Genomic DNA, 14,264 nt, shown 5'->3' on the forward strand with positions numbered 1-14,264 from the left:
TTCAGTTCGATGTTAAAAGATCTTTTTACCTCTAAATTTCTACATCCTATTTTCTAAAGCACCTTCCAGTTCTAACATTTTGTATTATTTGTCCTAAGACCTCTTGAGCACTGACATTCAAAGTTCTAAGATCCCCTTCAATTGTCATATTCTATGTTCCAAGATTCATTTAATTTTAAAATTCTTTATTCTGTGTTCCATGATCAACTTCCAATTTTACATTTTCTGTTCTATGTTACAAAGTTCCTTCCATGTCTGATACTGTTTTTACTTTTTAAGGTTTCTTCGAAGTACCTGCTTAAGTCTAAAGAATTTTTAAACTCTAAATCTATAATTTCTATGACATTCTTTGGTCATTATTCTGTAAGGTATTGTGATATTCACATACAAGGCCTTTTTGCAAAGTCAGTAGAGGAGTGGAATGGCTAAAAAGGGAAAAGAGCAAGGCGGCTCATAAAGAAAAGTAGATCAGCTCCACTTACCTGTTCTTGGTAAGGATGATTGGGAAGCAATGTTTGTCTTGATTTATTCTAGTTCAGAAATAACTAGTCAACTTTCCTTTGCTACTTCCAAGCCCACATGAGGTTTGTTGGGTCTTCATGTGGAATTATTTACCTGCAACTCAAAGTGACTGTTTGTGGGTACTAGTAGGGGTGGGGTCCCCTTTCAAGATGTAATCTTTGCTGGGTTCCTTCCTTTTGTCTACAGAAAACCTACCAGTGGGGCCTATTGTGGGGGGGCAGTTTAAAGCTGCTGTGTGGGCATGTTAGTTGTTCACCTTGTCCTTAGAGATGTTCCACTCTCATTGGGGACTTTTAAAGAGATTTAGAGAACACAGCCATTCAAAGATATATTTTGCAAATTAATTGCTCTCAGGGGTGAAAGATTCTCAACCCCCTACCTCTTTTCTGAGTATGGAGGTTATTCACCCCAATCCCAGTGGTCAGGTCTCCTTCTCAAGCTCCCCCTCAAACTGACATCATACATGAGTTGCCTTTTTATTAATAGTATTTTATTTTTTCCAATTATATGTAAAGACAATTTTTAGCATACATTTTTACAAAATTTTGAGTTCCAAATTTTTCTTCCTCTCTCACTTCCCCCCTCTTCTTAAAACAGTAAGCAATTTGATATCATTTGATGTATATGTACAATCATGTAAAACATGATTCCATATTAGTCACAGTTATGAAAGAAGAAAAAGAACAAAAGGAAAAGAACACATAAAAAATTAAGAAAATAAAAATAGTATGTTCCTATCTGCATTCAGTCTATCAGTTCTTTCTCTACATGTGGATAGCATTTTCCATCATAAGTCTCTTTTAATTGTCTTGGAACATTGTATTGCTGAGAAGAACTAGGACATTGATAGTTGATCATCATACAATGTTGCTGTTACTGTGTACAATGTTCTGGTTCTGCCCTTTTAACCTTGCATCAATTCATACGAGTCTTTCCAGGTTTTTCTGAAATTTGCCTGATCATAAGTTCCTATTGCATGCTAGCATTCCATTATATTCATATACAACAGCTTATTCAGCCATTCCCCAAATGATGGGCATCCCCTCTATTTCCAATTTTTTGCTACCACAAAAGGAGCTGCTATAAGTATTTTTGTACTTGTAGGTCCTCCCTCTCTCCCCCATGATCTCTTTGGGATACAGACCTAGTAGTGGTGTTGCTGGATCAAAGGGTTTGCAAAATTGGCTTGCCCTTTGGATGTAGTTCCAAATTGTGCTCCAGCATGGTTGGATCAGTTCACAACTTCACCCACAAGTGCTTTAGTGCCCCAATTTTCCCACACCCTCTCCAACATTAATCATTTTCCTTTTTTGCCTTATTAGCCAATATGATAGGCTTGAGGTGATATCTCAAGGCTGTTTTAATTTGTATTTCTCTAATCAAAAGTGACAGCGCACTTTTTCATATGACTATAGATAGCTTTGATTTCTTCATCTGAAAACTGCCTTTTTACATCCTATGATCATTTATCAATTGGGGAATGGCTTGTATTCTTATAAATTTGACTCAGTTCTCTATATATTTTAGAAATGAGGCCTTTATCAGAGACACTTGCTATAAAAATTGCTTCCCAGCTTTCTGTTTTCCTTCTAATCTTGGTTTTATTTGTGCAAAATCACTTTAATATAACATAATCAAAATAATTTATTTTATATTTTATAATGCTCTCTATCTCATGTTTGACCATAACTTTTTCCCTTTTGCATATGTCTAGCAGGTAAGACTATTCCTTGTTCTTCTAATTGGCTTATGGTATCACCCTTCATGTCTAAAGCACATGTCCATTTTGACCTTCTCTTTGTATGTGGTGTAAGATGTTGATCTATACCTAGTTTCTGGCATACTATTTTCTAGTTTTCTTTTATCAGTTTTTGTCAAATAGTGAGGCTGGAGTCTTAAGGTCTATGAACACTAGGTTACTATGGTCATTTACTGCTGTTCTTTGTGTACCTAATCCTTTCCACTGATCCACTCAGACTCTACGTCTTCGACTGTACCAGATAGTTTTAATGGCTGCCTTATACTGTAGACTGAGATCTCGTATTTTTAGGCCATCAGCTTTTACATTTTTTCATTAATTCCCTTGCTATTCTTGACCTTTTGCTCTTCCAGATTAATTCTGTTGTGATTTTTTTTTCTAGCTTTATCAAATAATTTTTTGGTTGTTTGACTGGAATGGCACTGAATAAATAAATAAATTAGTTTAGGCAGAATTGTCATTTTTATTATATTGGCTTAGCTTACTCATGAGCAATTGATATTTTCCTGTTTAGATCTGACTTTATTTCTGTGAAAAGTGTTTTGTATTTGTGTTCATATAGTCAGGTAGTGCCAGAATTTGTCTTGGCATGTAAACTCCTAAGTATTTTATATTGTCTTCAGTTGTTTTAAATAGAATTTTTCTTTCTATTTCTTGTTACTGGGCTTTGCTGGTTATATATATATATATATATATATATATATATATATATATAAATGCTGATGATTTATGTGGGTTTATTTTAAAGCCTGCAACATTGCTAAAGTTAATTATTTCAAGTAGATTTTTAGTTGATTTCTAAGTATATGATGTTATCATCTACAATGAGTAACAGTTTTGTTTCTTCATTGCCTATTCTAATTCCTTTAATTTCCCAGGTTCTGATATTGATGGAGAAACTCCTCCTACCCAAGGCTTATCCAAGCCTGGGGTCAATAGATGACTCAAAGAACTTCACCACATCTGAGTTGGATTAGTAATGTCCAAAACTGAACCCATTTCCTTTCCCCCTAAACCCTCTCTCCTCTCTCCTATGTTCCTTATTACTATAGAGGCCAAACTAGGAATCATACTGGACTTCAGACAATCACTGCTCATATCCACTCTATTGGCAATGCCTGCCAATTTCACTTCTGCAACTCTAGCCAAGACCCTTAACCTATCTGCCTCAGCTTCCTTAACTGTAAGATGGGGACAGTAATAGTATCTACATCTCAAGGTTGTCATGAGAGTCAAGAGGTATTTATAGAGTATCTTGAAAACCTATTTATTGTGTTGCTTTCAGAATATTATAGGGCTTCCTAAATGATCTACGTCAAATAATGACCCAATGAAGTTGTCCAAAACTACTTCAAAGATTGTGGCACAAATATTGACACAGGGAGAAAAACCAAACAAGCGAATGAAGATCTCCTATTGCCTAGACTACCAAATATAATTGGGTAGACAATTACAGTTCATAAAGCAATACATATATCTTGGACAAATTTGGCAAATGGATGATAAACTGTACCCAAAATGAATGAGATTATTTTACTTTAGGAAATTATTTAGTGCTCTTAACAATCCTGATTTCTTCCTGAAACCAAAACTCATGTGTTTAAAGCCAATGTTGTTCCAGTGACATTACATAGTTTTAATCATGGAATCTCATAATTTCCAAAAAACAAAATCTGTGAGTCATCCAAAGTCTAAGGCAGAGACACAATGGAGAAGCTACAACATATTCCCAAAGATTAATTTTACAAACTCTTTGAATGTTAGTCCAAAAACACATCCCCCAACACACTTATGAAGGGTTTTGTGCTTTCCTAGTCCAGAAAGGGTGATTGAGGATCTATTGTCAGGTAGTTATGGGAAGCAGATTTCAACTTGCTAATACAGAAAGTCTCTACGAGAACCTTTTCTTCTCCAGCACTATTTTCAGGGCAGCTTTGATTTCACTGTTTCTCAGACTGTAGATGAGGGGATTCAGCATGGGAATTGCCACTGAATAGAAAACAGATACAACTTTATCCCGGCTTAGGGAGTAACTAGAGCTGGGTCGAAGATACATGAAGAAGCCAGTTCCATAGAAAAGAGTGACTACAGTTAAGTGGGAGGCACAAGTGTTGAAAGCTTTGTATCTGCCTTCAGTAGAGTTGATCTTCAGGACAGCAGCAACGATGTACCCATAGGAGATGACGAGGATGAGGAAAGATGTTCCTCCAACAGCGACAACCACAAGGAAATTAATCACCTGACTTAGAAAGGTGTCTGAACAGGAGAGAGCTAGGACTGGAGGGAGGTCACAAAAGAAATGATTGATAAGGTTAGGGCCACAGAAATCCAGTTGAAATATGGAGCTTGTTTGGATTAGGGAGCTCAGGAAACCTCCCACATAAGCCCCAGCTACCATCTTGGTACACAGGTCCTGAGACATGATGGCTGTGTAGAGCAGTGGGTTAGAGATGGCAGCATAGCGGTCATATGCCATGGCAGCCAGGAGGCAGCTCTCAGTCAAGCCTGTGCCAATAAAGAAAAAAAACTGAGTGGCACAGCCCACAAAGGAGATGGCAGCCTGTTTCTTGAAGAAATCTGAAAGCATCTTGGGGGCAACAGTGGAAGAGTAGCAGATGTCTATAAAGGACAGGTTGCTGAGAAAGAAATACATGGGTGTATGGAGATGGGGGTCAATTTTGATCAGGATTGTAAGGCTTGGGTTCCAGACTAAAGTCACCAGATAAATTCCTAAGAATATCACAAAGAGGATGACTTGCAGTTCTGGATGATCTGAGAATCCCAGGAGGAAGAAAATGGTCACTGATGTGCTGTTCCTTTCCTTGGCTATGGACATGTTTCCCACAAAACAGGAAGACTTCTAGGACAATGATAAACCAGATTGTAGGTGTTTTCAGCATGGGATTGTGGTACTTGCTGAGGGTTATATTCTCCCAATTCAATGTAGAGTGCTGTTGGACATCCTCTTCTGTTTTTATGATGACCTTTTCCATTGGGCAGGGGAGAAGAAAGTCACACTGATATAGGTCAAGTCTATACGACTCTAAAGAAATCAAAGACTCATAGGCTCAAGAGTTGGAAGCCACTTTAGAGGTGATAGAATCCAACTCCATCCTTTTATATATTTTATAACTGAGGCCCTAACCAATCACCTTTGATATAGTTGATTCATTAAAATAATTCAAAGTTGGGCACATATGAGCAAAGGGAAAAGTGTTTTGGGAGTTTTGCTGATTGGCACAGCTGGTGCCTGGCTTACCTTTGATTGACTTAAGCATATGCTTACCTGTAAATTAAAACCTAATACATGTACTAGCTATGTGACCTTGGGCAAGTCATTTAACCCCAATTGCCCTGCCTTCCTCCCTCCAAAAAACAAACAAACAGAAAAGAAAAATGAAAACCTAGCAATTGCCAACTGAGCCACAGCGCTGTTGGCATTTCCTCTCCCTTGTAGATCCTCACATTTTCTGTTTTTCTCTCCTAATCCCATCCATGCATCTTTTTGAGTCTGTTCCTAAATGTGCTCTGGGACCCTGCATCAACTCCACATAAATCTACTCTTTGCTTCTCTACGAGTCCTGAGTTCCATTCTGCCCCCACTCCCACTCTGCTAGGGTGAGCACGTCTTCATAGTTAGCATACTCAGTGCTCATCTATGACTCCATCTCCCCATTCTTTACCTAGAAGCTCATTTCTTCTGCCCTAAGCTCTGTGAAACTCCAAGGAACCCCATGAAATCTGAGTGTTTTGTTGAAATATTGATAAAAAAATCACAGTCTTTTGTGTGTAAGACAACCCTGTATACATTTAGCATGCTCCTTTTTTGTTCTCTAAAGGGTATGGGGTTCTTGTCAGCAAAAGAGGGTTATAGAATAGGAGAGTTCTTTTTTCATCTTCCCTCACCCCCATTTTACTATTTCCATGAATAATAGCTGGAGGGAGAGCTGGAACTATGACTAGCAATTTTGACACCTGGGGCAAGCGGATCAAAACAGTGCCCAGGACAAGCAGCATGACTCACTTGAATCAGTCATAGGAAAGTAGAGACTTTGGCACTATCCCATGAACAGTGGCCAGGACAAGCAGCATGACTCACTTGAATCAGTCATAGGAAAGTAGAGACTTTGGCACTATCCCATGGAGGAACTGACTCCAGAACGTTGGTCCACGGCAGGACATTCAGAGGCTTGTGTAGGAGAGACAACAACCTGGGGAAAAATAAGATGGGATCAAACAGGAGCTCACACGGTGAACTTTAAATTTCAGTGACCTGGTTTAAAGAACCATGTGACCCACCCCGGGTATGAGTGGACAGAGCCATAGTCAGAGCTTAGCATGGGATGTGGACAAGCCCAGTCCATAATGCTTCTCAATTTTCTGAAGTGGGAAGATGGGTGTGAGTGATGGGTGAAAGGGTGGGTTAGCAATAGCAAGGAGTCCTTGCCCCACCACACGCATCGTAGAATGTAAGTTTTTTGAGATGAGGAGGAGAGGAAGGAGGAGGAAGAGATCAAAGAAAAGTACTATGAAGAGTAGAAAGAGGAGGAGGAAGAAATAGCCGTGTTGCCCAACTAGAAATGGGTGATTGGTTCCCCAGGGCAAGCTGCTACTCCTCATAGAGTGTTGTTATTCAGTTTTTCAGTCATGTTTCACTTTTCATGACTCCATTTGGGGTTTTCATCGCAGAGATATTGGAGAGGTTTGCCATTTCCTTCTCTAGCTCATTTTACAGATGAGGAAACTGAGGCAAACAGAGTTAGGTGACTTGCCCATGGTCACATAGCTAGTAAGTATTTGAAGTTGGATTTCAAATCAGGTCCTCCTGACTCTAGGCCTGGTGCTTTATCTACTTTACCACTTGGATGGAACATAAAAGAGGCGTAATAAATGACTGTTGAATTGAAACAAATCAAATCAAATTGGCTTGCATTTGTTTCTTCTCTTACCTTTCTTAAGTCACAAAGTATATGGCATGTAGACACTCTGCATACCCTTGCATCTTGTACATTGTTTAGAATTGCTTAGTCCATTGCCAACCTCAGCTTGGAGAACTATGGAAAGGGGAGAGTGCTCGCCATTAGCTCTTTAGGGTCAGTAGAAAATAATTTCTTGCCAAGTTAGAGTTTGACAAGTGCAGGGGGATTGATGTGGAGGGGGACCAGCATGGGGTGGAGGGATCTGGAAAGCATGTCCTATGTGAATTGGTTAAAGGAACTGAATGCATTGGACCAGAAGAAGGAAAGGCTCCATGGCATCATGGGGTCTCACAATTGGAAGGAAGCCCAGAACTCATCTGGGCTAACTCATCCTTGAGCTTCTCCATCATCCTGGGCAAGTGGTCATCCAAGCTCTCCCTAAAGGCCTCTTGGGAAGAGAATCCTCTGTCTCCAGAAGCCCATTCAACAGGGCAACACTCTCATCTTGAGGAACAGTTTTCTCCTTAAGATAGAGCCTCATTATGCCACTCTGTGGCTTCTCCCCTGGCTCCTACTTTAGCCTTGAGAGTCTCAGAAGAGCAAGTAAAATCTCTCTTCTCATGACAAGCCTTCATACTCAAATAAAGCTATTCTGAAGCCCCAGACTCCCATCCTTAACTAGTCTTCCTCTCCTCCCTTGAGAATAATTAAAATAATTTGAGATGCTCAGCCTAGAGAAAATGCCTCATAGAACAGTGGGTCCACAGACTCCTAAGAGCTCCATGGATAGATTTTAGGTGATCTCTAAATCTGGACAGGAAAAATTACACCTTTATTTTCACTTACCTCTGAATGATATTTAGCATTTCCTTCAATTATTTAAAAGTATTCTTCTGAGGAAAGGTCCATAGGCTTCCCCAGACTTCTGAAGGGTGTAGGACACAGCAACTTTAAGAATCTCGGTTTGCAGGACTACGGGCTTTCAGGATCAGAAGGTCCTTCAAAGGTGCCTTCTTCAAGATATCCTATGTCATGGTCCCTAGTCCTCTCAAGTCATTCTCGACCCCTTCTGGATGCTCTCCAATTGGTCAATTTTTCTTCAGATGTGCTGCCCAGAAATATCATGATATTTCCTATGTGCTCTGACCAGAGTAGAGCATGATGGGACAATCCTCTCCCTAGATTTGGACCTGAAACCTCTCCAAATGCAGTTTAAGATTACATTGTTTTTTCTGGTTGTCATGTCCTACCATTGTCCTATACTGAGGTTTGGGTTACTAAAACCTCAAATGCTTTTTTTTTCAGAAAAATGATATCTAGCTGCAACTCTGTAGTCTTATTCTTATAAAGTTGATCTTTAAAAATTGAAATACAGGACAGAGACGGTGTGATGGAAAGAGGGCTGAACCTGGAGTCAGGAAAGGATGAGTTCAAATCTGACTTCAAGAACTCACTAGATCTGTGATCTCGGGCAACTTACTTAACTTCTGTCTGCCTCAATTTCTGCATATGCAAAATAGGGATAATAATAGCACCTACCTTCCAGGGCTGTTGTGAGGATAAAATGAGATAATATTTGTCAAGCGCTTTTCAAACCTTAAAGTGCTATGCAAATGCCAGCCTTTATTATATTTGACCTCTATTTCTAACTTACAAAAGCCTTTTTTGGAATTTTTTTCTTTCTCTCTCAGCTTTGTATTATTATACTCTATTTTACAGATGAAGAAACTGAGGCAGCAAAGGTTAAATGACTTACCCAGCATCACGGAACTAGTAAGTGTCTGAAGCTGCAGATCTGATAAGCTTGCCATCCATACTTTCATCAGAGTCACTGACCAAAGTATTGAACAACACACAGAGAAACCCAGACTGTGGGCATTCAACTAGAGACCTCGGTATGATATAATGCTTGTTGATCAGGGGAGAAATGATTACTGTGGAAAAAGTGCCTGCACTGCAGTCAGACTGCATTCAATCCCTTTGCTGATACATATTAGTGAATATCATCACAGGAAAGTCACATACTATCTCCAAATCTCTACATTCTCATCTGTTAAATGGTGACAGTAACGCTGAGATCGTCTATCTTCCTGGGTTGTTTTGAAAAAAAAAAGAATCTTGTAAATCTTCAAATACTATATATTCAAAGGATGAGTGTTCTGTAGGACTCTAGACAATGGAACAGGGACTATTGGGTGGAACCCTCTGGCTTCCTCAAATGGAACCTCACTAATTCTGAGTGGCGCATGGCTAAATACGGCTTAGAATGTTTTCCCTTCTTCCACACATACCTATATTTTAGCTGAAATCAAAACTTTGAGCTTTAATAGTGGAATTTTCAGGCATTAGAGGTTGTGGAGGATTTGGGGAAAAAGGCTTCCCTGGTGTTCCCAGAATCACATTTCATAGACTGCTTATTCCTTCAAAACACTCTACTCATTTTAGTCCCTTCAAATCACATTGTAAGGTTCCCCCTTGCCCTCACCAATGGCAATGCTAATTCATGTAATGCCCTTTCATGGCACTGCATCCATTCTTAATTTTCTTCTGAGTAGAAGAAGGCCAAAGTAGTTTGGAAAAGCAATCAGAAGAACAGCAATAAAACCTACAGGATAGACTGAGTTTTGGGGTAAGGCAATTTGAATTGAGAGACAAAGAGGGAAGGAATGAAGGAAGGGAGGAAGGAAACAAGTCTTTATTAAATGCTTGCTATGTGCCCAGTACTATGCTAAACACAACATTTAATCTTATTTGATCTTGACAAAAGCCCTGCGAAGTAGGTGCTAATATTAGCGCGATTATTCAGCTTAAGAAGGTGAGGCAGGTAGAAGTTAAATGACTTGCTCAAGGTCATACAGTTAGTAAATGTCTGAGTAACCTCTTCCCTGTACCTCAATTTCCTTCTCCATAAAATTAGGCTATTGGACTTGACAATCTTATATTGCACTTCTGATATTTTCAGTTCTATGTTAAAAGATCTTTTTTACCTCTAAATTTCTACAATCTATTTTCTAAAGCACCTTTCAGCTCTAACATTTTTTATTATTTGTCCTAAGACTTCTTGAACACTGACATTCTAAGTTCTAAGATCCCCTTCAACTGTGGTATTCTATGTTCCAAGATTCATTTCAATTTTAAAATTCTGCATTCTGTGTCCCATGATCAACTTCCAATTTACCATTCTATGTTCTAAATTACAAAGACTCTTCCAACTCTGATATTTTTACTTTTTGAGGTTCCTTCAAAGTATCTTTTTAAGTCTGAAGTGTTTTTAAGCTGTAAACATATAATGTTATGAAATTCATTGGTCATTCTGTAAGGTATTGTGATATTCACACACAAGGCCTTTTTGTGAAGTCAGTAGAGGGGTGGAATGGCTAAAAGGGAAAACAGCAAGGGGGCTCATAAAGAAAATTAGATTGGCTCCACTTACCCTGTTCTTCTTGGTAAGTTCAACTGGGAAACAATGATTGTCTTGATTTATTCTAGTTCAGAAATAGACTTAGCTTCTTCATACCCTCCAAGCCCTAATGAGGTGCGATGGGTCTTCTGGTTGATATATTTACCTACTACTCAAAGTGACTATTTCGGAGTACTAGTAGGGGAGGGGTCCCCTTTCAAGATGTAATATTTGCTGAGATCCTGCCTATTGTCTACAGAAACCTACCACTGGGGTCATTGTAGGAGGGCAGTTTAAAGCAGCTGTTGGGACATGTTAATTGTTCACCTTGTCCTTAGAGATATTCCACTATCTTTGGGGACTTTTTAAGAGACCTAGAGAACACAGCCATTCAAAAAGATAGATTTTGCAAGTTAATTGCTCTAAGGGGTGAAAGATTCTCAAACTCCAGTCTCTTTTCCAAGTGTGGAGGTTATTCACCCCAGCACCAGTGGTCAAATCCCATTCTCAAGATCACCTCAAACTGAGGTCAGACCTCAGTTAATTTAAAAAAATAGTATTTTATTTTTTCCAATTACATGTAAAGAAAATTTTAACATTCAATTTTACAAAATTTTGAGCTCCGGATTTTTCTCCCTTCCTCCTTCCTCCTTCTTTTCCTAAAATGGTAAGCAATTTGATTTAGATTATATATGTGTAATCATGTAAAACACATTTCCATATTAGCCACAGTTGTGAAAGAAGAAACAAAAAGGAAAAAAAATTATGAAAGAAATTTAGAAAGCAGAAATCGTGTGTTTCCATCTGCATTCAGTCCATCAGTTCTGTCTATGGATGCAGATAGCATTTTCCGTCATAATTCCTTTGTAATTGTCTTGGATTGTTGTATTGCCGAGAAAAGCTAAGTCATTGATAATTTATCACACAATGTTGCTGTTACTTTGTACAGTGTTTTCCCAGTTCTGCTCATTTCACTTTGCATCAGTTCATACAAGTCTTTCTAGTTTTTTTTTCTAAAATTTGCCTGCTAATCATTTTATATTGCACCATAGTATTCCATTACATTCATATACCATACCTTGTCCAGCCATTCCCTAATTGATAGGCATCTTCTCAATATCTGATTTTTTGCCACCACAACAATAGCTGTTATAAAAAGTTTTTGTGCTTGTCAGTCCTTTCCTTCTTTTTAGTAGTCTCTTTAGGCTACAGACCTAGTAGTGGTATTGCTGGATCAAAGGGTATGTAAAGTTTAGTTCCATATTGAATAATAGTGGTGATTATGGGCATCCTTTTTTTCACCCCAGAAACTTACTGGGAAGGCTTCTAACTTATCTCCATTACAGATAATGCTTGCTGATGTTTTTAGATAGATATTGCTTATTGTTTTAAGGAATGTTTCATTTATTCCTAAGCTCCCTAGTGTTTTTAATTTTTTAATTAGAATGGGTGTTTTATTTTGTCAAAAGCTTTTTCAGCACCTATTAAGATGTGATTTCTGTTGATTTTGATATTTACATGGTCAATTATACTGATAGTTTTCTTTAAATTGAACCACCCCTGCATTCCTGGTATAAATCCCACCTTGTAGTGTATGATCCTTGTGACATATTCCTGTAATCTCTTTACCAGTATTTCATTTAAAATTTTCACAAAGATATTCATTAAGGAAATTGTTCTATAGTTTTCTTTCTTTGTGTTTGCTGTCTATGGCTTAGGTATCAAAGCCATATTTGTTTCATAAAAGGAGTTTTGTAGGACTCCTTTACCTACTTTTTTAAATAGTTGAAATAGTATTGGAATTAATTGTTCCTTAAATGTGTAGTAGAATTCACTTGTGAATCCATATGATCCTGGGGATTTTTTCTTAGGGAGCTCATTGATGGCTTGTCGTATTTCTTTTTCTTTTTTTTTCTTTATTATTTATTTATTTTATTTTTATTTATTTATTTCTATATTTATTATTTATATTTATTTTGACATTTGATTTTATGAGATTTTGAATTCTAAATCTCCCCCACCTTCCTCCACTCCTCCTTCCCTGGAATGGCATAAAATCTTATTTAAGCTATACATGTATGATCATATTTAACATATTTCCACATTAGTCATGTTGCGAAGGAAGAATAAGAACAAAAGGGAAAAACCATGAGAAAGAAAAACAAACAAAAAACAAAAAACAAAGAAGAGAGAAGAGTAAGATTCAATCTGCATTCAGACTCCACAGTTCTTTGGATGTAGACAGCATTTTTCATCATGAGTCTTTTGGAATTGTCTTAGATTGGGGGTGGGGAGCCTGGGGCCTCAAGGCCACATGTGGCCTTCTAGGTTCTCAAGTGCAACCCTTTGACTGAATCCACTTGAGAACCTAGAGGGCCACATGTGGCCTCAAGGCTGCAGGTTCCCCACTCCTGTCTTAGATTGTTGCATTGCTTAGAAGAGCTAAGTGTAACAAAGTCAGTCCACACGGAATGTTGCTGTTACTGTATACAGTGTTCTCTTGGTTCTGCTCACTTCACTCAGCATCAGTTCATCCAAGTCTTTCCAGGTTTTTCTGAAGTCTGCCTGCTCAACATTTCTCATGGAACAATAGTATTCCATTATATTCATATACCACAACTTGTTCAGCCATTCCCCAATTGTTGAGCATCTCTTCAATTTCCATGAATTTCTTTTTCTAAGACAAGGTTGTTTAAGTATTCCATTTCTTTCTCTGTTAATATGGGCAGCGTATTTTTCTAAGTATTCATCCATTTCACTTAAACTGTCAGTTTTACTGGCATATAATTAGGCAAAATAACTCCTAATGATTGCTTTAATTTCCTCTTCATTGGGGTGAATTTATCCTTTTCATTTTTGATACTGGTAACCTGTTTTTATTCTTTTTTAAAAAAATTAAATTAACCAATGGTTTATCTATTTTATTGTTTTTTCCCATAAAACTAGATCCTAGTTTTATTTATTAGTTCAATGGTTTTCTTACTTTCAATTTTATTAATCTGTCCTTTGATTTTCAGTATTCCCAGATTGCCTGTGGAGAAGGAATGAGTTGAGAAGGCTAGGATTTAAGATAAATTGATTTAAGTCATGAATCTCCTACTAATTCACTGTATGATTTTAGAAAAGGCATCTCCCATGTTGGAGTTTCAGAAGTTACATTTGTAAAATGAAAGAATTGGACTAGTTTCTCATATTGCTAATAATTCTTCCAATTCATGGATCTTTCCCATTTCTGATCCTCATCATCTTTGGGAACCTAGGAAAGTAATAACATCTATAACTTCAACTTTCTCTCTTAGCAAGTGAGGACATTAGACCGAATGGCCCTTTTGGTAATTCCACATTTAAATCCATAACACTATCCTAATGAAAGTTCCATTTGATACCTGGTTTCTTAGTTACCAGCCATTTATTGACTTTTATAAAATTAAATTTTTTGAAAACATCAAATTATTAATACACAGTATTTTGGCAAAACAAATCGCTGCCCAAGCCAAATCTAATTCCCCAAACTTTTCCCTTCTGTGAAAGAGGTAGATTACATGGGAAATTTAGGTGACAGCAGGCTTGGAAATGGAGAAAGGAGTTTAATTACTTAGGGCCATGGCCTTGGAAGTCAGGAAGTGTAAATCTCAGAAGGAGACAGAAGGTTACAAGTTTGGAG

The 14,264-nt window shown here is 37.9% G+C and overlaps 1 protein-coding gene across 1 annotated transcript; it reads right to left on the minus strand.

Moving 5' to 3' along the window:
* Positions 1-4,172: 4,172 nt before the first annotated feature.
* LOC118854494 (olfactory receptor 5A1-like) lies at positions 4,173-5,117 on the minus strand. Its single transcript, XM_036764860.1, has one exon. It carries the CDS (start codon positions 5,115-5,117, stop codon positions 4,173-4,175), a length of 945 nt encoding a protein of 314 aa, XP_036620755.1.
* Between the last annotated feature and the right edge of the window lie 9,147 nt (positions 5,118-14,264).

This window comes from Trichosurus vulpecula, chromosome 6 (genome assembly GCF_011100635.1).
Source record: "Trichosurus vulpecula isolate mTriVul1 chromosome 6, mTriVul1.pri, whole genome shotgun sequence".
In the NCBI taxonomy this organism is placed as follows: domain Eukaryota; kingdom Metazoa; phylum Chordata; class Mammalia; order Diprotodontia; family Phalangeridae; genus Trichosurus; species Trichosurus vulpecula.